The sequence below is a fragment of the Centroberyx gerrardi genome, chromosome 24, assembly GCF_048128805.1.
Source record: "Centroberyx gerrardi isolate f3 chromosome 24, fCenGer3.hap1.cur.20231027, whole genome shotgun sequence".
NCBI classification, from domain to species: domain Eukaryota; kingdom Metazoa; phylum Chordata; class Actinopteri; order Beryciformes; family Berycidae; genus Centroberyx; species Centroberyx gerrardi.
In genome coordinates this window covers 20,107,901-20,132,749 of record NC_136020.1, presented here as the reverse complement: position 1 = coordinate 20,132,749, position 24,849 = coordinate 20,107,901, and the positions used below count along the sequence as shown (strand labels likewise).

The window sequence follows — 24,849 nt, the reverse complement described above, 5'->3', positions numbered from 1 at the left end:
AGAAACATCTTACTAACTACAAGTATTACTACTAAAAGTGCTACAACCACTACTACTATGGCTACAATTATTACTACTACTGCTACTAGTGTTACCACAACACCTACTACTACACTGATTGATGCTCTACACACATTTTTTTCAGAAAATGTTACCTTTTTCTAGTTTCCTCACTGTGGTAGAAAGGATAAATGTCAGTAAATTAAAAGCAGAATTCCCCCTGGTTCTCATGAAGACAGTATCTAAACACACCGTCCCTCTCGCTGTAGGGTTACCTCTCTCTCCCTGGTGGAGTTCAACTCGTCCCTGGAGCTGGGCCTGACCTTGGCCTTGTACAGCGATGAGTCGTACTCTTACAGCTACCGGGACGCCGTCGCCCTGGGGCTCGAGGACACCCTGTTCTTCCAGGTGGCCCTCCAGACCAACAGCTCCTTCGTTTCGGACGTCCTGCTGCAGGTGGAGTCGTGCTGGGCCACAGAGAGCCCCGACCCGCAGGATCAAGTCCAGGGCCTGTTCCTTCAGGACGGGTGGGTGATAAATGTCACTCTGTTGATTCCTGTAGGGCAGCTCTCTGTTCGCTTGAGATGGAGGGCAGAGGTCAGCTAGGGAACAACCCCTTGGAGGTTTTAGGGATTCAGTGTCTTACTCAAGGACTCTACAGCAGAGAGTATGCATGAGGGGGATAGAGGGCTTTTAGGTGACATAACACCCTCTGGTGGCCATATTGAAAGTCCTCAGCTCTTGAGCAACAGTGGCTGAGAACATCTGTTTCTAAACATACAACTTGTCCGTCTCAACAGAATTGTAAACATTTGGTTGATTTCTAAAATGTAAAAATTGCTCTAACTTGTGTGCATGTATTTCAGCTCAGAATATACCACGGAAATTGAATGGTTTAGGTCATTTTTACTGCTCTGATTTGCCCTGGGAAATATATTTTAACTGGATTAAATTGCGCTGGGCGATAATGATACTGAATGTCAGCGAAGCGTTGCACTCTCTCCTCTAGCTGCCCTGTTGACGACACGTTCCAGTGGCTCTCGGCTAACGGCTTGGCACAGAAAAGCAGATTTTCCATCCGAATGTTCACCATGCCCAAAGGCTTGCCCATCTACTTCCACTGCCTGGCCCAGGTCTGCGGGCATGACGAAGACTGTACCACGGTAAACTGAGGGGCAATCCCAAGGCTGTCATACACCTGGCAACATTTTGGGGCAATGTATCTGCTACAGATATTTAAGCAAGACATATGGTAAAATATACAGTAGAATTTATCTCTGTGACACAAAGTTACTTGTTGAGACATCTTCTTCTTGACATTAGCTACGTTCACATGCACAGAGTAAACCGGCTGTTGGTCATATTTGAGTTAAAGTCTTATTTGGTTTAAGCTGTTTACCTGCAGCTTTGATATCCTGCGATTGAGTCTCCCTGTTGCTGGAATAAGGCGTTTCACCCACAGATAAAACAGTCCACCAGCAAAAAAGTATGTAAACCAGCTACCACCTTCCTCTTTGATTGAGCGCTCGATCACTTCCAGTACAGGCAAAATAAATAATGATCTGGTAACACTTTACAATAAGGGTACACTAAGTTAAGGGTTAATTAATGCTTAATAAGGGTTAGTTAATGCTTAATAAGCATTAACTAACCCTTAATTAACAGTTAACTAATGTGTAATTTACTAATGGTGTTCATGTTAACTAAGGTATTAATTTATACATTATTTAATAGTTTATGAAGATGACTATTAAATAATGTATAAATTAATACCTTAGTTAACATGAACACCATTAGTAAATGATTACCAGACACATTAGTTAACTGTTAATTAAGGGTTAGTTAATACTTATTAAGCATTAACTAACCCTTAATTAATGTACCCTTATTGTAAAGTGTTATCAATGATCTCAGTAGTAATAGTAACAATAAGTACTGCTTACCACCATGTTTTTTGTTGACATCAAAATGTACTTATAACGCTGTGCAAATCTGAGTTTGTGCAGACGTCGTAAAGCAAAAGTAAAAGAAGTAACTTGTTTAATATCACAGTAAGCCAGGCATCTGAAGCAGGTTTCTCATGAGTTCAACTGTGTTATTCTAAACAGAGTTATGACATTTACAGAACATGTACCAACACAAAACCGGGTTACATGAGTAACTGGGTTAAGAACAAAAAAAAGTTGCCTGGTGTAACACCTGCTACGCTCGCCATGCAATCCTGAACAGTGTGTGTGATGTGGATGACACTACTTGGTGTTTTAATACGACAGCTAATTAGAAATACCCCAAATTTCTACTTTTTTTTTTTTTTTTTCTTTTCGCCATGTGGATGAGAATCACTAATGGATGATTGTGTTAAACTTGTAGAACTGCACCGCCCAGCCGCGCACCAAGAGGTCCGTCAGCAAGAGGGACGTGAACGCCAAGCGAGCCGCCGTCGTGTCCGCCGGACCGCTGCTGGTCAGCGTGAAGTCAGGAGTCCGGCCGCCTCACTGTGAGTTGATGCGTTGGGTTTGTCCAGAGGTTTAAACCACAGTCATTTTTCATGGTGTTGATCTTGGATTGATGTGGTGAAACTACACAGTTAAAGCCATCGTGTAAAGCCTAGTGTATATTGCAAATGCCAAGGGGAATAAACAGGTACTTTTATCTTGCATTTAAATTTAAGATCTTATTTTGAAGGAATGTGCATGAAAACTTCTTAACCCACTGGAAGATAATACACTTACAATACATTACAAGAAGATCCAGTATGACTTTTAATGCAGTGTAATGGTTATTTACACACATAGCACCTCATCCTTTTATATCAAAACCCAATCTACATTTCAACTCTGACATGGCAGGCTCTAATTTGCTGTATGTGGAGAAATTATATGTTGTAAACCTGTTGAAGAGCCTGTAGTGGTTCACACATTGTATGACCCTTTAATCAATTAGGCTATAGCTGTATGATTTAAGCAAAGTGTTAAGTTTGCTCAGTTTTAGTTAGCGTTGCTTGCTTCAAATATAATTGTATTGTAACAAGATAACATGTCTTATCACTTCAGTAAAGTTAAACTCCAAATTTATTAAGAAATTCTCATGAAGCAAGTGAAATACTGAATCTTGAAAAAAGCCACATTTTCTCCCAGTTCAGTTTCACCAAACTCACAGATATATACAATACTTTAATAAAATACAAGGTATACTGTATGTCTATGGTCTGAGTGCAGGGTAAAAATAAAATGACTAACTGAGTGTCTGTTTGCTTGCAGGGACGGAGCACATGACGATGATCTTCATTGTGGCCGGATCAATAGGCATGTTGGGGATAACGGTGCTGGGTGTGAGCGCAACAAAAGCCATAATGAATTACTATGAACGACTACGACTGCAATAAAATGCTTGAAACAACAACATCTCTGTGTTTAACAGTTTATTAGTGGATCGTAAAAAAGGCATTAACATGAATAAGTGTCCCAGTATTAAGTGAGACAGTAATATTCCTCCATTTTTCCGACTCTTAGTAGTAGCTGCTCCTGATTTCTCTTCATGTAATTAGTTTCTTAGCTAATAACTTTGTAAGTGAATTTGTTTTAGATTTATTACTGTTTTTGTGTACATTTGTCATACATGAATGGTCCACAATTTTTTTTTTTTAAGGTTCCACTAAATGACAGTAGATGATGGATCAGGAGACTGTCAAACTTCACTGCCCCTGTATTTTTTAATATATATATTTAATAATTAACACAATTCAGACGTCAGTAACAAAGCCAGTTCACTATGATATGAAACAGTACGAGAGAAGGGAAGACTAAATGCAGAAATGACGACTTTATTAAATAACTGACATTCAGAAATTCAATTTTTTAAACAAATTTCAGAGACTCTTTTATTCTCTTAGGGGAAGCACTTCCCCCTTTTAAGATCTGTGTTGGATTATGGCAGTGTAGCATATGGAGCAGCAGCCAGGTCTCTTATAAGGAAATTGGATGTGATTCAGGCACAGGCATTGAGAGTGTGCAGTGGGGCTTTTTAAATCATCGCCAGTACCTGCCCTACAGGTAGAAATGGGAGAAATGCCGTTGGAATTAAGAAGAAGGATGCAACTGATGGCAAATTACTGGGCTAATTTGCAGGGAGACAATGATTCTCACCCCACAAAAGGAGTGTTGCAGGAGTTTATCAGAGAAGTATCAGAGGGATAACTTTGGTCGGGTAGGGAATGACATTGCAAAATAATTTGGAGTGTTTGATCTGAGGATAAGCCCTTCAGTAGTTTATCCGGTGGTAGCTCCATGGATGCTTGTGTGGCCTGATACAGACTGGTATTTGTTAGAGGTAAAAAGAAAAGAAAAAGATCAAATTGATTTGGTAAGTGCATTCAACTATCATGTAATGAAAGAGTATAGTGATTTTACACAGATTTATACGGATGGTGCTAAAATACCTGAGACAGGAGTGACAGGATTTGGGGTGGCAATACCAGCAAAGGGAATTGGAATCAATAGAAGAACATCCAATAAGTTAGGGGTTTACACAGTGGAGATGTTGGCAGTGGGTGGAAAAAACTAGACTAGATAAGGTGTTGATATGCTCAGATTCATCCTCAGCCCTAGCAAGTTTAAGGTCTTTCCATTCAAACAGCCGTCAAGATGTGCTATATGAAGTCCTCCAGTCAGGCACAAGAATAGCAAATCAGGGAGGGCTGGTAAAATTTCTGTGGGTTCCAGCGCATGGAGGGGGAATGAGAGGGTGGATGAGTTGGCTGAGAGGGCTTTAAAGAAAGGAAATATAGAAATGCAAATTAGTATCAGTAAAGCAGAGGTTAAATGTGTAATCTGGGAAAAAATCAACCAAATGTGGCAAGAAAGGTGGGACAGAGAGAGGGGAAAGGGAGGCATTTATATCAAATTCAAAAGAGTGGCAAAGTTACGGGAAAATTTAGGTTAGGAAATTGGGAAATTGTGTTGACAAGGTTAAGGCTGGGGCACTGTGCACTAAACAAAACACTGAAAATGTTGGGGAAACACCAGACAGGATTGTGTGCGGGATGTCAGGAGGAGTCAGAGTCGGTGGAGCATGTAGTTCTGAGTTGTAGGGGGTATGGGACACAGAGAGAGATGATGAGGATTAATCTGAGGGAATTAGGGGTGCAGGAATTCACATTAAAAGGATTACTGAGCATGGGTGAGAGAGCACAGATCAGGGTGCTGTTAGATTTCTTAAGGGATACAGGGTTGTTTTTTTTATAGGATATGATGGATAAGCAGGGATAGGGTGCTAGGGTGGCTGACATGGATAGGGATTTTATAGTAGGACTAGGTTGTAAAGCATGGAGGATAAAATGTAGTTTAGGGTGTGTGTGTGTGTGTGTGTGTGTGTGTGTGTGTGTGTGTGTGTGTGTGTGTTTTGAAGGGATTTAGATTGTAAGTCTATTGTCTGGTCCACACTCCGGAGCAGAAGGTGGCGGTAATGCACCAATAAGCTGGATGCCAACAAGAAGAAGAAGAAGAAGAAGCAGACTTCCCTCTTTGCAAATCGAAGAAGAAGAAGAAATGTGGTGCGTCACTTCCGTTTCCAGTCGTCAACAATGGCGTCCTCCACGACAGAAGACGGCGTGAGTGAAGCACAAACTGGGAAGAAATCGAAAAAGAGTAAAAACCAAGGTAAATTCTGGATGTTGTCGGGTTAGAAACAGTAAACTAACACCCAGCGGTCTGTTTATTCTGAAGCTGAGCTGAACTAAAAGGCTAAAACTGAACTGTCGTCACTGCTAGCTACAGGCAGCACTGCAGAGCACGCATGAATTAGCATTAGCTCGTGAGCTGCCTTGTCAACAGTTGGCAGGTGTTGTGGCAAAATGTGTTTCTCGTAAAATGTTTGTTTCCCTTGGCGGCCTGTCTTCTCCTCGATTTCACACCAGGGAGGAAAGTTTCAGTTTTCAGTTGATATTTACAGGTTTTGTGTTTTGTTTTGTGCATCTCACTGACTTTTTAAAAGGTAAAAACGTTTTATAAACACAATTCGGGATTATAAAGAAAGTAGTTCCAAGTTCCCTCATAATGATCCGATAATAATAATAATAGTAGTAGTAATAATAACAGTAACTTTATTTTATAACACCATTCATACCTATAATGCAACTGTAAGTGCTTTACACAAAATAAATGGATTAAAACAATTGCAAGCAAATGCAAAAGCATGACAAACTGTGTCTAGTAAAATGACATAAAAAAGAAAGAAAGATGTCAAGAAATATATCACGGTTGTCTCAGGCTATACCAGTGATTCTCAACCTTTTTCATATCATGGACTCCTAATTTAGTCCACATTAGGGCCACAGACCCCCATTTGATGAGATTTTTTCTCTCTGACTCAAATTTGAGAATATTTTTTATTGTTGTATAAGATTTTGTCCAGAATCCCATGACTCTCTGTATTGTAGGTAGAAAGATAACAGAGAAACTATGATCAAAACAGTCATTCTTCTACATTCTCTAATTGTGTTAACTTCTTGTAAATGAAACAATGGTGAATTTAACAGTTCATCAATTTGCTGTGGACCTCCTGGAACCCCCTCACGGACCCGTGGTGGTCCCCGGACCCCACGTTGAGAACCACTGGTCTATACATTAGATAACTCATTTATTAAAGACATTTCCTCCATGATAATTTCCCTGAGTAATGGCAAAACGACAAAACACCCCGAGGAAGATGAGGACACACCGGCAGGGAAACGCATTGTAGGGGAAGCAGATCCCACACGCCTGACCTGCTGGTGTGTGTGTGTGTGTGTGTGTGTGTGTGTGTGTGTGTGTGTTGCAGTGGATGACAGCGAGCTGCTGACGGTGCCTGACGGGTGGAAGGAGCCGTCGTTCGGCAGGGAGGACAACCCCCGCGGCCTGCTGGAGGAGAGCAGCTTCGCCACGCTCTTCCCCAAATACAGAGAGGCGTACCTGAAGGAGTGCTGGCCGCTGGTGCAGAAAGCCTTAGGAGAGGCGGTGAGTTTCAACTGTCTGTCCTGGGACTGGTGTGTGTGTGTGTGTGTGTGTGTGTGTGTTTAGCGTGTACTGGGCTGGTAAAGTTATGGTGTCGGTGCATAAGAGCCTTACTGTGCATGGCTGCTGCTGTTAGGGCTGGGCGATGAGGTTGAAATCAATATCACGATAATCATAAGGAGTTTTTTTTTTATATCGATACGTACAGTGCTGTGCAAAAGTCTTAGGCACCCTAGATCTTTATTTTTGTTTTTGTTGTTTTTTATTTATTTGTTATGTGTTTTCTGCATTAGTGTGTCAGTAGACTGCTCTTTATAGAAATATTTAGAAACCTTTTATTTCATTATTTTTGAAAGCGTCTTCACTTTATGATTTTTTTTTTTACATGTGCCTAAGACTTTTGCACATTACTGTATATCACGATGTCTCATGTATGCAAACTTACAAATTAAATAATAAAATTCATTGCATTTAGCTGAATGGTGATGTTAGGTGTGATGTCCAACAAAACTGACATTTTAAAATAATGTTCCTTTAAGATGTGTCATACCTCATTTTGTCTTTAAAAAAAAAAAAAAAAAATTAAGCTTGTTTTCATCAGTTCAGACAGCAGAATTGTGTCACGATATCTCAAACTCACCAAATCATCACCATATGATATGATTCCACTGAAAGACGATAAATGATAACACTGAATTATCGCCCAGCCCAAACTATAATACATAGTTTGTATTCTGTATAAATGGGTATAAATGTCACGTACCTGTTGTCAGTTCCATACACCATTCGCCAAATCCGACACACACTCTTTTTTTTTATTTTTTATGAAATTATAATTTTTAGCTTCTCAAATATGTATGATTTTACGTGACTTGCCTTTTAGTGGGAAACTCTATAAAAAATCTGTGCTATAAGGCTGGAAAACACATCAAACTGTGTGTGTGTGTGTGTGTGGAACTGGCTGCCGGTACGTTAACAGTACCTAGTTGAGTATGTGTGTAACGTGGATTTCCGTCCCGCCCCACAGCACGTCAAAGCCTCCCTGGACCTGATCGAGGGCAGCGTCACGGTTTGCACCACCAAGAAAACGTTTGACCCGTACGCCATCGTGAGAGCGAGGGACCTCATCAAGCTGCTGGCCAGGAGCGTCCCGTTCGAACAGGTGATCATCAGCGGGCTCGGTCAAAGCTGCAGGAGGGGATCGACGTTTATTTATTACGAATGAAAATGCTGACAAAAGGACTGCCGACTCTTCTTAAAGTCACAGTTGAGGGTTTTAGCAGCAATAAACAAAAGAAAAGATTTGTTTTCTGATGATTTAAGGTTCTTCTCTGTCGTTCTTTGCCTCCAGGCGGTGCGGATATTGCAGGATGACATGGCGTGTGACATCATCAAGATCGGGACCCTGGTGAGGAACAGAGAGCGGTTCGTGAAGCGGAGACAGAGGCTGATCGGCCCCAAGGGCTCCACCCTTAAAGTGAGTCCCACACCGGAGGATTTGGTCCCATCCACACACACACCTGAACCGTCCTGCACAGCTGTGGTTTCATCTTCAGCTACACAGGAACACACAACTTTCCCTTTCCAACATTTCTCTCTGATGTTTACCTTCTCCACCGCCACAATGAAAACCCAACATGGAGCTGAAGCCCATGACTCTGAAATTAAGGCTCGGTTCACACTGCAGGCCTTCATGCTCGGTTCCAAATTGCTGCTGCTCATATCTTTTGGCGAATGACTGTTCATATCTGTTCTAGGATGTAACTCATATCCGATTCCTGTATGAACTGACAATGATGTTGAAAAGACGTGCAGAGTAACAACAACAAAACATGTCACATCTGTTTTTGTGCCTATGCTTCTCCTGCTTGTTTCAAACACATTTCAGTTACATTAAGAGTAGGGCTGAACGATTTTGAAAAATTATCTAATTGCGATTATTTTGACTGATATTGCAATTGCGATATGATTTGCGATATTAGAGGGAATGCTAATTTTTACATCATTATTCTCATTTTCATTGAAAAACGTATTAAAATGATTATGGTGTGATTTTTGCAGGGATCTGTTCCAAACAAAGATGTTTTCTTAAGTCTGTAGAATATGATGTGTAGGCCAGGACATCTCTGCAGCACGACAATATTTAATTTAAAATGGTATTTTGACACACATTTCACCTTTAACAAATATTGCGCCTCCTGCAATTTGAAAATTGCAGTAGGCCATATTGCGATTTCGATTAATTATTCAGCCCTAATTATGAGCCATTATGAGTTTTTACTGAATTGAGACATCGCCCCCAAATCAAGTCAGCAATTTGTCTTTCTTTTCATTGTTGTGTCTCATTGTCCTCCATGCTAACGCTGCTGTGTTGCCAGAATGATCAACATTTTCTCAGGTTCTTATTTTCATGGCAATGCTGACAAATTATGTTTGTCAGTAAGTCCCATGTAGGTCACGTGCCTCGGGATCCGACTTTCCACAACATATCCACAGATCAGAATTGGAAAAAATGCGACTCCATGCAGCTTTTTATTAGAGATTTTAGAAAACGTCAGATCTGTGTCACATGTGAAGGCGAAAAAAATCTGAATTGGGACAATTGTAGCTGCAGTGTGAACAAAGCCTACCAGTCTGTCTGTAGTGTGTATACTGCAATTCGGGCTGAACATCACTAGGTGGCGGCGTTGCTCCTATTCAGCTGCAAAGTCTGACTGACGGCAGCTGGAACAATACAACAACACTGTGGAAAAGATTGATTATATTCAAGCTGTGAGTCAAAAAGCTTCTCTTTTCTCTCCCCTCTCTTCTCTCCAGGCGTTGGAGTTGCTGACCAGCTGCTACGTTATGGTGCAGGGAAACACCGTGTCAGCGCTCGGGCCGCACAACGGCCTGAAGGAGGTAAGAGCCTCATGACTTCTGTACTGCAGGGATTAGTCAGGGAGGGAGGGAGGGAGGGGCAAATCAGAAGGCATACAGCTTCACAAGCACCAGTGTAAACAAAAATCACTTTGCTTTTTTTCTTCAACATTTTTTCTGTAATCTGTGAGATCCTCTTATTCGATTTGGTCTCTATTTTTGTCACTAAGCGCTCCTCACTGTGGTGTTTCTGCACTGCACTTCCCACAGATCACCTGTCAATCAAACAATTTGTGGGCGGAGCTTGGATTTTCTGTTGATGCAGTTTGAGTTTCTCTTTTCTCTGTCTGTTCAGCCATGGTGGCTATCGCTGCTCATGCTGACTACCCAGTTCTTCTTCTTCTTCTTCTTATTCTGTTCCAAACAAAAACGGGAATGATGTGTGAGACTGATTCCCCTCAGGTCTAATTAAGATCTTGTTGAGCTGAGAGAGAAATGAGATGAAACTTTAATGATCCCTGCTGGGAGATTGGGTCGTTGCAGCAGCAAATAGTAACAGGACACAGTAGAGATAAACAGAGTAGAATTAAGAATAAAGCATTCTGCAAGAATAGTAAGTAGAAAGAAAAGAAAAGCTTAGAAAATATATTAATTACAGCATATATGGAGGGTGTGCAAAATAACAGCAGTAGAACGTACTGTGATGAAGGGGAAAAAGTGAAAGGAAAAATAGGTAGGATATCAAATGAGTTGTTTTGTTGTGTTTGGGAATTTGGGCTGGAAAAAAGTTTAAGATTCTCCTCTATTCTGCCTACAAATGGATGGAGACATTTTTCTGTGAAGCAATAGAGAATATTGAGAAATCTTTAAAGACACTTCCAAAAAACATCTGCTTCTGGGGCTTTAAGACTCAAAATCAAAGTGTTTTTAATGCCAGCATGACTTCTTTTTTTTCATGCAGAACCATTATACAGTTATTACAAATGGGCAGAAGATAAAACATTGTAAGATAAAACTTAAATGAATTGAGAATATTCCCAACTTCTTATTATGTTTTATCATAACTGAATACGCTACATAGATTATTTAGGGGGGTTATGTTCTAATATTTAATTAGTACTAATCAGAATCAAATCAGAATAACGTTATTGACCAAGTACAATAAATGTAGAGGAATGTGGTTGTTTCTAAAATCCGCCCGTCTGTTATTCAGGTGCGTAAAGTGGTGATGGACACCATGAAGAACATCCACCCCATCTACAACATCAAGGTACGCTCAGACTGAACCTGACAGGAGAAGCCCGGCTTGTTGGGATCTGAGTGTTGAATATTTGTTTATTTGTTTATTTAAAGGATCCCCATTAGCTGATGCCATGGCAACCAGCTAATCTTCCTGGGCTCCACACCTGACATACTGTACATAACACGTTACATGATAAACATTAAATTACATTAATGTACATTAATATAAAAAATGCAAGCTTACATTGATATGAAAAAAAAAAAAAATAGATTTGTGCCAGGTCACATCTGTCACCAGCAGAGAGGAAGTGTGAAAAGACAGGATGTGGTTTTATGTGTCACCAACTCACCCAAAAAAAAAAAAGACAGAAAAAAAAAATGTGTCAACAGCAGACCGGTTTAGACTTGACCGCAGGGAGGAGACCCGCCTCGAACTGTATTTGCCACCATTATCTTTTTTTCGTTTGTTTTAAACCACTTGGCATACCAGGTGGGTGGGGTTTTGCCACGTAGAACTGTTGGCAGAAAATTTAGACAACAGGAACAAGAATTTCAGAGTCAGTTTAGTATACTTTTCTTTGCCTAACTATATGAATTAACCCTAAGAGTGATTGGCAGATACTCGGCTGGGCGCTGACGGCTTTAAACGCCTCGTCAGGCTGCAGTCTCGCCCGATGAAGATGATTTCCATCCTTGTTCTGGATCTCCTGACTGAAACAGATCTCTCTGGGCTTGTGTGCCGAGGTCGGCGCAACCTGGAGCTGAGGGCGTGAAACCAAAACAAGCTGAATAGTTCTGCTGAAAGAGTTTATTTAAAGAGACACCTTGATATGTGGAGGTTTGGTCTGTTGTTTCTCCTCACCAAGCACTGCTCACACTGTGGTTTCAACTTTGACGCTTGGAGAAAAATGAATCTAAAACTGGAAATATTAGCGTGTCCCTTGAACCAGCCTCTTATATACAGAACCTGTATTTGTTAGGGCTTGGTTTTCAAAACGCATTAAAATGCAAAAAGCTGGATTCAATTTACAGTGACAGAAATCAAATTTCAGCTTGCAGAACACATTTGGTCAAAGTATCAAATCTTTATAAAATTAAATATCATTAGTATTAATCTTTTATTATTTTGCAACGGTTAAAGTAGTAATCGAGCAGTATTGAGATTTCAGTTGAAGACAACACTGTCATATTTAGTGCAGACGAGGCGTGCTGCATGACAGCAGACTGAACAAAAACACACTGCACTATACATTCACAGCCAAAGTATCACATTATCATTATTTCCAAATTCTCATCCATCATCCATTCCAAACTGTCTGACCCTGGGACCCGCCAGACGCTGATGATCAAGCGGGAGCTGGCCAAAGACCCCGACCTGCGGCTGCAGAGCTGGGAACGCTTCCTGCCCAACTTCCGCCACAAGAACCTGGCCAAGCGCAAGGAACCCAAGAAGAAGAGCGTGAAGAAGGAGTACACGCCGTTCCCTCCGCAGCAGCCGGAGAGCAAGGTCAGTGGAGTCAGACAGCTGCTCAGTCTGTTTCCAGGTTCTCAGGAGTTTGGCCTTTTTAAGTAACAAGCAGAACTTCTGTATAGTCCTGTGGTGTTTTGTAGTGATAACATATAAAGTTAATTATCATTTTATTTGAATATTAGTATTCTGGTTCCATCACCACCGGCCGCCTTGGCAGGAAAATAACAGGCGATTGTAATGAATTAACAGGTGATTATAATCAAATGACAGCCACAGCCAATGAGCTGTGTGTATTGTAAGGCGCCATATTGGTAGGAAATGTGTGACATCATGGGCAGTGGTGGAAAAAGTACTCAAATCCTTTACTTGAGTAAAAGTAGCAATTCCATAATGGAAAAATACTCCATTAGAAGTAAAAGTCCTGCATTCAAAAGTTTACTTAAGGAAAAAGTATAGGAGTGTTAGCAGTAAAATGAACTTGAGTATAAAAAGTACAATATTTGAATGTATAGTAAAAGTATAAAGTTTGTATAAAGTATAAGACTTTCCACCTCTGATCATGGGAATACTATGAATACAACAATGTGCTTTATTATAAAATACTGCAGTGTGTATTTCCTTATGATTATAAAATTATTTAGCGCTATATTCATCACAATATTACAGCAGTCCGTGTAAACTAATAGATGAGGAAAGTTCTCCTGCCGTGTGATGTCATCGACCGTCATTTGCATACAAAGATGGATTATGGGAGATTAAAATTTTAGGTTTTTTCAGTTTAGATGTTGAGATTTGTAATTTTAAAGTTACATTTTCACAACAGTGAGTGAAGCGTCTGTTGTGTTTGGCCTGGCAGAATCACAAGATCAAAACAGATCTTTGTCTTGTGGAAATGAAGAGTTTTTAAATCTTATTACTGTAATGATTTAACAACTTGTGCTGTACTTTATTATGCAGACTGACAAGGAGCTGGCCACAGGAGAGTTCTTCCTTCGAGAGAGCGTGAAAAAGAGGAAGAAGATGGAAGAGATCAAGGTGAGCACGCTTCATTTACCCACAATGCAACACAGTACGCTGCAGTGCCTGTTTGCATGTGTGATTTATAGCAATAAAGTGCAGTCTGTCTTCAGGCCAGGAGCTCGCATCTAGAGCCATTTAGACCCAAAAAACATCTGTGATGGGAGGTGACATGCTGTTCCTCTAAGATCCAAACCAGGTTTCTGTATACAGGGTCTTTAAAAAGCCTGGAAAAGTCTTAAATCATCTGAATTCAAGGCCTTAAAAAGTATTTAAACGTCTTATGATAGATTTTATTTTTTTCACCCTGTACTGACAGGTTTCTTTGCTCTGCATTTCCTCTCTTGGATTAATACAGAAGAGGGTTTTGAATATGCAACATGTTTTTTATTCTATCTGCTTTACTTGAACACATTTGGGCTTCATGTCCCGTAACAATTAACTTCCCGGTGTCCTTCTTCTTCTACTGCTCATTTATAGTTTCAGAGCTTCGATTAGCTTTGTTCAATCAGAAATAGGCCGGTGGAAGTTGATCTTAAATTCAGTTCCAGGTGGCATTAAAAAGGGCTTAAAGACTGAAACCTGGCTGTCTGAAACCTGCAGATACCTTGGTACATGGAGGCTCACCCTGAATAGCACAAGTTGTTTGACTATCACTGTTCTTTTTTTTTTTTCTCAGGTCAAACAAGCAGAGGCGCTGACCAAGAAGCAGGAGGAGCGGAATAAAGCTTTCATTCCACCTAAGGAGAAGCCTTTAATGAAGAAGACCAATAAAGGTAGAAATAAAGTCAAGCACTTTCTCCTGAGAACAAACCAGATCGGTCCGACAGACGATATTCTGTGCTTTGTAATAACACATCTAACATCGTTGGCTTGTTGGCGTCAGATTCCCCTCTTTGCTTTTGTTCCCCAGTTGAGAGGAAGAGCGGATTGGGAAGTCGGGGTGAAAAACAGCAGAGAAGAACTTTCCTCTTTTCTTCACCCCTCATGATTAAAGACAATAGAGCGTTTCAGTTTTAGGGTTGAAACAGTGGAGTTGGACTCTTAGCTGTTTAGGATTAACAACGGCGAGGCCAGTTTTGATGAAACTAGAGTCACAGAGGAAGAAGTTTTTCTAGATGAGGCGACGCAACATACCCAAAATGTAATATCACAATACTGTCCCGCCAAAATATTGCGATATAAAGGGGGGTCGGTATGTTATTTTATTTCTTCTAAATTACATCTAATTTTTAGTTTAGTTTATTTTGCCTTTCTTTTATTACTTTTTTTTGTTGTCCCCCTTTCCCCTTACCCTTCAAGGTCCTTCTGTCCTCTTGCCAGGCCGTCATTGTAAATAAGAATTTGTTCTTAATTGACCTGCCTGATTAAATGAAAAAATAAATAAAAAACATCACATTTTTAGGGTTAGGGTTAGAAATTTGATCTTACTTTTCAAGCACTGGAGGAAAAAAAATGGGGGGGAAAAATCAAGGAAAATGGGCTGGTTGTAGAAAAGGGAACCTACTTGAAATAAAATGACATTTTTCACTTTTTTTTTAATTTTCTATCCTACCACTAGTAGAATATGGGTTTAAAACTTTGCACAATTGTGATCTAAGTAAGACACAGTGCTGCGGCCGGGTGTGGGATGGGGGGGCGGTGCAATACTTGATACTGAGGAAAATATTGCAATATTCACGAAATATCGCGGTCGGCCCAAGCCTACTCATGACTTCCCGTTTCCTCTCCCTTCACTTCACTTTACCCATCTCAAATGTCTGATGAATAAAACCCCATCCAAAGGCTCTAATTCATAGATGTACATTTCCTCTTTGTCGACCTCCTCCTCTCCTCTCTGTTCGCAGCTCCTTCGGAAGGCAAGCTGGACATCGAAGCCATCAAGGATAAAGTGAAGAGAGCCAAAACCAAGAAGCTGGGCGCTCCGCCTGTGAGCCCGGCTCCGCCCAGCAGCAGCGCCGCCGACAAGAAGAAGAAGAAGAAAAACAAAGGATAATAATAAACTACAGACTGATAACACCACTGTACCGTTACGCGGTATCCATCGGACAGAATAAAGACTGCAGAGGCACGGGACGTCCGACTTTGGGACGATGTGCTTTGATCAAGACAGTTCCATTCTATTGTGACACGTCGGAAAACGATACTGAATTACATCACCTGCTGGGAGGGATCGCCTGCTCATATTGTCCTACATAATCATCCTGTATCTGGAGGCCAATTCTGAATTGTATTCAATATTGCTTCTATAGAGATGAACAAACAGGCTGCCGATGAGTGATGTAACACTTATTATTCCTCTCCTTTCCCCCATTTGTTGATGCTTTTGTCAAGGTTTTCTACAGTCAGTATTTATATTACTTGCAAAATATATATTTCTCCTTTTTGAAGACTGAGACGTTTGTTCGGGAGCAGGCAGATCAGATCCAGGATCAGTTCTGGCCTACAAATTAACAAGGCAGTCGCTCTGATGTTGGTCAGAAATTAGATTTTTGCCCTTTGTTAGTCAGAGGATGATAAGAAGATATACTTTTTTTATAAGTCAACAAATCACATTTTCAGAGTTTTCCATGAGTCATTTGTCTGGGTAGTGGGGAAAAAAAACTTAAGAGGCTTTTTTTTTGCAGTTTTACAGCAGACAGTTGCTGCCTTTTACTTTGTAGGACAGTGATTTTTAATTTACTTTTGGACAGTTTTATGTACAGATCTGTTGTGCACAAAGAATAAAAAGATTGAACTCTGTCTTTTTAAACCTGCATCCACATCACATCTCATGTCATCTCATCTCATCACTCAGTCAGCAGCTTCTGAAGCAGTGTCCGTGTTTGTCGGTCTACTCGTAGCAGAAGACGTTGGGGTAAAAGTGGTGGACTCCGTACGCAGCGATGAAGGTGCAGATTAGAGCCAAGGGCCGGACGGCCAGGACGGCCACACAGGACGGACCGCAGGTAGCCAGGGCCGGGTCCCAGTCTGGGGTCCAGCTGTACCCTAAAGACAGACGGGACAGTCAGACCGGACAGCTTCCTACTAGCATATTATCACTGATTTTGTTTCATACATTTGGGTTCAAATTGCCTGCATCCTATTTTTGGACGTTGTTTTCCTTTGAATTACATCAATAGAGGAAAACACAAAATAATATTCACACAATCTAGACAAACATCTCGCATTTAAAGGTATAACAATGTATCTGTGGGGCGTAGATAGGGTTGTTGATCAATGCCAGTTAGGGATGGGACAATATAAATATATTGAAATTCAATATATTGCAATACAAAAATGGGATAAAAAGTATCGTGGGGTAGAAAAATGAATGGTGATATCAGCTCCATGTTGTTCTGCTGTAGTAATCACAAATGAGACGCTTGACCATCACAATTTCACAAGCTCTCCATCCAAATGATATTATTGTCACTTTGTAACGACATTTTTAAATTGTTGTTTACATTCTAGCAGCCAATGTCATCGCTAGAAAGATTTGTGGCTCAGAAATAAACCGAATTCTGCACATAACTTTTATTTATTACATCGTATCGTGGTTGTATCAAATCGTATCGTGAGATTAGCATATCGTCCCATCCCTATGTGTTGAGATTTCTTACAAAAACTCACTTTGCAGCTTGTACTCTGTTGTGGAAAAATTCCCCCACTTTGCAGTCCCACTTTGTCATTTGGACAGATAAGACAGCTGTATTTTTTACATAAACATCATGCTGTTTTTCAGCAACACCCTGCTTCACACCTGGAAGCTGCTCGGTACCATTTTTATTTTATTTCACCAACCAGATTTTAAGGAAACAACGTGGCTTCAGCACCATCACACTTACTTTTCTGGGCGTCTCGCTCTTGGCTGCCTGCAAGGAGATCCAACACATTGAAATGGATTAAAGGAGACATGAGGTGGTTATGTTTCTTCAGCAGACAGAAAAAGGTTCCACATGTATCTTACAGGGTTTGTAACATGGCTTGTTCCCTCCCAGCCTCTCAGTCTCTGCTTTCTTAACTTGACAGTATAAATCTGGACTTTCCGCCCTTCCCAAATCTCCAACATGAAATGATGAGGCTGTGACATTCCCAGAGGTGACAAAAAGCTGAGAAATACTACGTGGTCTGGGTTAGATTAGGCAAAAATATGAACAGAGTGATTTACAAATCTCTATAATCATCTGACGAGCAGAAGCCTGACATCACATGAGAAATGTCACAATCTTTTCCATAATTCAAACTACAAGCCTGTTAGATTTTAAGATAAGAGACAGATTTTTAGATGTGATTTTAGGACTTGAGGTGTTTTAATCACACAAAGTTGGCTGAATACTCACGGCAGAGGTTGTCCCTGCATTCACCTTCACATCCGCTGCAGTACATTCCTGTCTCATATGGGCGCCGTCCGTTCACATTACCACTGAGGAAACAAACACCAACTAAGTTACGGAGCACTCTCTCATTTTGTTCATTCATTTTCACATAAAAATTGGTATAAATGAGAAGAAAAAGAGATAGTTATTGTGCAGGAGAGGTCAGATGGGGTTTAAAAGGAGGACTTAACCTAACTAATAGACTAATGATAATGATGCAGTTAGGACACATCACAACATCATAACAGTATAATAAAAATATGTGTATGAGAGCAAACGCATAATAACCAAATAAATACAAATTAAATAAGCAACAACCAAAATATGTGAAAAAAGCATGAAATTAGTCAAAAAAACAGGCAAAATTTGCGTATCATGGTCACTGAGCTGAGAGTTACTACTGGTTTAAATGGGGATTGAAGCAATAATTGTGTGTGTGCATCAAAGAAAGAACAAGAGACTGGAAGAGAGAGAACTAATCAATAAACTGTGCAACTTCAGAGAGTGTGTCTTTGTAGAAAAGGCTGTGTAGTAGAAGATCAGAAGTTTTTCCCACTTCTCTCTCCTCAGCTCATTTTTCCTCTCCTGCCTCTTCTCTTCTCTTCTCCTACAGGATCTTTCTCGGGTCGCTGGAACAGGTTTTTCTTACATCCACGTGTCTCCGACCCTCACAGGCTTTACTGTCGGCTGCTTGCAGTTTTGGAGATCTGGGAAAAGCAGCTTATTCTACTGCTGCGCTCATTTGAAGTCGCTCTGGATAACAGCATCAGATAAACTCCTAAAATATAAATAACTGTTTCACCTAAAGGCTCCAATGAGGAACTAGACTTGTCCTGTTTCTTTTAAATTCTTGTACATTTTGCATATTTTGTCACTGTGTATTCTGTTGTGTGTGATTTGTGCCACTCCCGATACCAGACTCCTCTTTTTCCTGAAACCTTTACTTTTCCATATCATCAACACAGTTTTCTAAGTCACAAACCCTTTTTACACATGTGCATAAAATATTAAGACCGTCCGTTGTTGTTGGGATATTTATAGACATCTTCAACTCACCCTGTGGCATAGTTGCATACAAAAAGGACGCCCTCTTTATCAGCAAACTCTTTGACTCCGTTTGGGCAGAGCTGGACCGCACAGCCGACCTTGTAGCTGCTCGCCCACACAACCTGGAGACCAAGAGACAGGAGCGCTTGATTGTGTAATGAAGACCAAACACGGAGTCAACGATCGGTTTCCCCTTTTCACCGGCCCGCCTCTCTCTAAGACTGAGAGATTTCACCATGAAGATGGGAAATGAAGTAACCAAGTAAAAAATACTTTACTGTACTTAAGATTTTCAAGTATCTGTACTTAGCTCCAGTTTTAAGACTTCAGACTTTCGACTAAAGTATAGAAAAATCTATACTTTCTGCTCATTTTCAAAACAGACACGTTACTCTCAGGAAATCAACCAGATTTATTTACAGCAGCTTCCATCCAGGAAGCAGCTGATCAAGAGCCCAAATGTGATTGGCTGCTTGTTCAGCAAAGTGACACCAAAAAGGAGAGAAAGAGATAGAGAGACAAGAACAGGAAGAAGAGAGAAGCAACAAGAGAGCAGAGAATTAACGTTTGTGATCTGAGCTGCAGACTCTTTCTCATCTGGGATCCAGAGGAACGACGAGAGAACCCGTTTAGAACGTTAGAAATGAGACTACTTTTACTTTTATACTTCAAGTAAATTTAAGCCCATGTACTTTTATACTTTGACTTGAGTAAAGGATTTGAAATGGTGTATTTTTAGATGAGTATTTGCTCTTTTACTTGAGTAAGGATTTTGTGTACTTTCTACCACCTCTGGAATGAACACACAGAACACACAAAGTAAATGCACGATTTACCACCATATGCGCACACACACACACACACACACACACACACACACACCTGTGTATAGTGGCCGCAGATGCCAGTGCACCTGTTGCTGCTGTAGTCGTAGTCTTTCTTTTCACCGACCCAGGAGGTCATGGCGGCCTGCACAGTGAACTGCGACGGCGGGTAGGCCGTCCATATGTTCTCTCCCACCGAGGGGAAGACGGGATGCATCCGCCGCACGTCCTCCAGGTGGATGTTGTGTTGGAAGACGCAGTTCCTCGCCCACGCCCTCGCGGTAACGGCCAAACCCTCGTCCCACGTCTGGAGGAACAGACAGAGACGAAAAGAGAAACATCAGAATCAAGAAACTGTCCTTTATCATTTTTTTTTTAAATTCAGTTAATTGGTTTTTTCCCCTTGAACATTGATCCAGCGCAAGAATGGAAGTAACTCATGATATTTACTCACATTACTGTAACTGAGTAGCTTTACTTGTGTACTTGTACTAATTTTACTTTACTTGAGTACATTTTTACTGAAGTATTGTACAACATTTTTAAATCCCATCCATTACAGAGAACAGATTTTGGACAGTCGTAAACTGACAAACTGTGGATCCATTCACAGTGAGAAGAGGAATCTGACTTTACTTTTGTTTGTGCGCTTTATTTTGTAATTTCCAAATTTTTCCAATTAAAGAATCGTCTTTTTTAGAATCACATGGAAAAGATCACAGCTAACAACGTTCTCTCTTCTAAAAAGTAACTCAGTAACTTTTACTCTGAGTTCATTTTCAATGAGACTTTTACTGAAGTAGATTGTTACACCGGTACTTTTACTTCTACTGAAGTAAAATATCAGCAAAGTAGCAGTACCTCTACTTGAGCAGGACAGTCTAGTACTCTGTGCACCACTGGTCCAGGGTAACTTGACAGTCTCCTTTAAAACACACTTTATATTGTTGCTGAGGGTATTTTACCACTGCAAACCTGTCACTTGTGCATTTTGAATGATAGTTAAAAACCATTGCAGATTAAGAACAACTCAACTGTTCTTCTTAATCTTTTCAATCTGTTCTTCTTAATCTACAATGGAACTTGTGCCATGACCAGCACCTCCTGTTATCTGGTGTGTTTACCTGAGCGTTGTATCTGACAGTTAGAAACCAACACGTATGCCAGTCAGAGCTGATATGTTCTCATGTCCTGCCTACCATGTACAGCATGTTGCTCGCAGGAGGCATGACAGAAGAGCGCGCCCTGTTGTGTGCCTGCACACACTCCTCAATGAAGTTCCCATCAGTGATGCCCGGCAGTGAGACTGAAGACACCGAGGAGCCCAGGATGATTCCTGCCCACAGCACCCGCTGCAGGGCGGACTCCATGCTTCACAGGAGGAGGCGAAATGTTGTGCGGGAGCTGCCAAACGTCCCGCGCCGACTTCTGTCCCGTCTCTGTCACAGCAGTGTGTCACAAACTGCAGAGGAACTGAAAGCATGAAGAGGAAGAGGATGTAGGGGTGAACACACGTTAATTCTGTTTTTTAGATTAAGCAAGCAGCGGCAGTCACCGTCTTCACCCTAAGGTGCTTAAATTCACTTGAATGGCAAAGAAGGAACTCTGGTGAAAGTGTAAATAGAAAATGTAAATATTCTTTATTGGATTCATTCATGACCATGGCCTTAATCTTTATTATAATTTCCACTTAATGTAAATAAGTTTGCCTACAATATTTTAACTGTTTTTCCTATTAATATAATTATGACATTATTGGGTTTTATTACATTAACAGGAACGTTTTGAACCAAAAACTCGTTTTCACACCAGCCAAATGTGTGAATGGGTGACAGTTATATATTGAATTTTGACTTATTAGATTGTCAGTTCAGTTATTAGATCTTTGAAAATGGAATGTTTCAGCCTTCGTGTTCATGTAATACAATCCAATAATGTGAGATTTAAGACGTTAACTGGAAAAAGGTTAGCCCATTAATTGTCTTGTAATAATCTGTTTTCTACCATATTGTGCTGTCATTTAGAGTCTGATATCGAAACCTGATGAAGTGTCTGTATGATCTTGTTGTTCATGCAGAAACACAAACTGAGCAGTCCCACACTGGAAGTCTAATGTGAAACCTTACAGCACCATCTAGTGGCTGTTTGGTGGTAATGACTGGATTTCTATCAACAATACAATGCATGACTTCAATTCAAATGTCAAATTGTCACCCTTGTTTTCCGAGTTTTTACTGTGTCACATGTGGATCCAGTTATCTGTCTGAAACCACTTTAGGCCGTTCCAGATCCCAGTGCACTGGGATCTGGAACGGCCTGAAGTGGTTTCAGATAGAAAAAACCACAGCAGGGCAGGAAGGAGACTGGGCTGCCTGAGGATGAAGCTCCTCAATCAGTAAACCTGCTCAGAGGGAGCTGCAATGTTACAGCGCTGCCGCCCAGAACTGGAGCACAGGGATCCAGGTTCACACCAGGAAGCAGGAAGCAGCCCATAATGTTTTCCCCAAAGACCTGGACGTTCTGAAACTAGACTATCTCAAGGCACATGAGTCCCCAAACAACCCTCCATGTGAAGAGCATCCTCTCTTCCTGACACAAAATGCAGCCAAAAGTCCTCCACTGGGAAGGTGAACGTGCGCAGGGAGAGTCAGTCAGAGTTGTTGGGGGGGGGGGGGGGGGGGTGCTGAGAGAAAGTCTATATAATGACGTCATATTAAATGCTGCGCAACATTCGTGATTTTTGTATTAATTTGAATGGCCAACATTTTACACCAGTTTTAGAACATTTTATGCTACAACAGACAGCAAACCGGAACACCAACATGCTGTATGTCAAAGCAGCACAGCACCAGATTCAGTTCGCAGGTTTATTCCTAATCAGAAGACGATTTATTATTGAGTGAGCCACAGCCACGCTATACGGCTAGCAATAGAACAAGGCACTTGAACTTTATAACACACACACACACACACACACACACACACACACACAGCAACCGAAAACATTAACAAGTAACTCTTAACAGGCTTTCATTGAAGACCGCACTCCAAAACCTCTCACTCTCGCTCTCTCTCCCTTTCTTTCTCACTCACACACACACACACACACACACACACACACACACACACACACACACACAGCATACAGCTTTATCATTATTCCCTTATGTAACGTTAGTGAAGCCATGTCCATCGGGAAAACCAACCTGACTTGAAGGATCGGGTAAAGTATTCGTTTCCAAAGCGCCTGGCTGGGAATGTAAACTCCTTTTGGCTGGAAAGGGATTTTGCCCGTTAGCTGCCATGGGACCGTCCGGAGGGGAGCGGGGGGGGAGGGGAGGGGAGGGGGGGGGGGGGGGGGGGAGGGGGGGGGATACGTTAGCATTGACGTTAGCATTGATGTTAGCACTGATGTTAGCTAGCTGCTGCTGCTCTGATCTCTCCTCCTCAGGGCTGCTGGAGTGACAGGGGTCAAAAAAATAACAAAGGGCGGATTTCAACCATTTAACGAACAACCATGTTTTAAACACTGCTTACGCTAAAATGCCACTCTCAAAAAATAAAAGTTTTTTATGGATTTGTTTAGTAAACTTTTTAGCCTTGCAGGTACAGCCCGCCGCCACTAGGGGGTGCTGCAGCCCCCTCAGCACCCCTCCTTCCAGCGTCCCTGAACGTGAGCATAATGCATTGGAGGAGTTTGGTGACCTCAGGTGTACATGCCACCAACAAGAGAGGCACGTGCTTTGCAGGTACCAACCTGACAGTGAGTGTGAGGACATTAGGACACAAGCAGCTGTTCGCAGTGAAATAAACCGTGACAAACATCTCACAAAGGTCCACAGAGAAGCCTTCAGAAAGCTTGGAGAGGGAAGGCGTGCAGCGGCGCCGGGAGATCCAGTATGCTGAGAAGAAAGCAAAGGAAAAAAGAGAAAAGAAGAGCAAACGGAAGCTCTGAAAATGTCTAAGATACAATCAAGCATATCAAGGCTGCAGAGGAAGATATATGGAGAACAGGAAACAGAAGTGCCGCCAACATGCAATGAGCTCAACGAACAAGCTCAAGAGATCCTGAAGAAGTTCCTGATGGATTTGGAGAACGGGCGTTAGCAGCACTTAACAGCAACACCTTTACCAACCTTTCGTGTGCATTTGGTACATTCAATAAAAACTTTAAAATGATCTATTTGCCACTTTGCTTCTATTAGGATAAGAATAGCTGATAGAAGAGTTTCTTCAGGAGAACTCAATCATTATTTGTTTTTCTATGACAGCAATCAATCAAATCAAAGTTTTCTACTAAAAGATGACAGTTTTATCATTAATCTTGTCAATTAGCGGATATCTCATCTGGGAATGAACTATGCTGAAACGATTAGTCAAGTAATTGATTAGATCAACAGAGAATAGAGTATAATTTTGATGTCTGATTCATTGTTTCAGTCATTTATCAGTAAAAACACCAAACATTTGCTGGTTACAGCTTCACTAATGCCAAGATTTGCTGCTTTTCTCTGTTTCATATCATTATAAAATGAGTACTTGTTTTTTTTTAAGTAAGACATTTGAAGAATCACTTTGGGCTCTAGGAACTGGTGATGGGCATTTGTCATTATTTTTTTATATTTTATAGATGAAATGATTAATCAATTGAAAAAAAAAAAATCAACAGATTAATTGATAATGAAAATAATCGTTAGTTGCAGCCCTGCAGAATGAACCCTCACTTTACATGAAATAAAAAGAAAATGACTGATGTGTAAAAGTTTAAAAGTCCAGGTATGACTGATAAATGTGGGCGTCATGTCTTCTTCAGGGTGTTCAAAGGGGTTCACAGACAAAGAGAAGACAGAAGAAGACAATTATGAAGGCAGCAGCCATGTTGGAAGGGCGTCCAGGAGTTGCATTTTTAGATCAGTCAAAAGTTTTCAAAGTCTATGCTATGTATTGAAGACATTTTAATCTTTTAGCATTATGTTACAGCCATGTACACATTTTATTTGAGTAATATTCTAATGTATATTTCGCACACATGCAGCCTAATA

General features: G+C 40.9%; 2 protein-coding genes across 2 annotated transcripts; one reads left to right on the top strand and one right to left on the bottom strand.

Annotated features, from left to right (window-relative positions):
* Positions 1 to 5,574: 5,574 nt before the first annotated feature.
* krr1 (KRR1 small subunit processome component homolog) lies at positions 5,575 to 16,074 on the top strand. Its single transcript, XM_071920050.2, has 10 exons — positions 5,575 to 5,657; positions 6,817 to 6,992; positions 8,017 to 8,151; positions 8,341 to 8,466; positions 9,807 to 9,890; positions 11,062 to 11,118; positions 12,427 to 12,597; positions 13,519 to 13,596; positions 14,258 to 14,354; positions 15,426 to 16,074. The coding sequence occupies exons 1-10, from the start codon at positions 5,582 to 5,584 to the stop codon at positions 15,572 to 15,574; spliced, it is 1,149 nt and encodes a 382-aa protein (XP_071776151.1). The 5' UTR covers positions 5,575 to 5,581; the 3' UTR covers positions 15,575 to 16,074.
* Positions 16,075 to 16,357: 283 nt separating this feature from the next.
* glipr1a (GLI pathogenesis-related 1a) lies at positions 16,358 to 23,137 on the bottom strand. The gene is made up of 7 exons (XM_071920035.2): positions 23,014 to 23,137; positions 21,007 to 21,280; positions 19,866 to 20,114; positions 18,993 to 19,105; positions 17,901 to 17,983; positions 17,406 to 17,432; positions 16,358 to 16,566 (listed from the first exon to the last, which is right to left on the bottom strand). The coding sequence occupies exons 2-7, from the start codon at positions 21,175 to 21,177 to the stop codon at positions 16,412 to 16,414; spliced, it is 798 nt and encodes a 265-aa protein (XP_071776136.2). The 5' UTR covers positions 21,178 to 21,280; positions 23,014 to 23,137; the 3' UTR covers positions 16,358 to 16,411.
* Between the last annotated feature and the right edge of the window lie 1,712 nt (positions 23,138 to 24,849).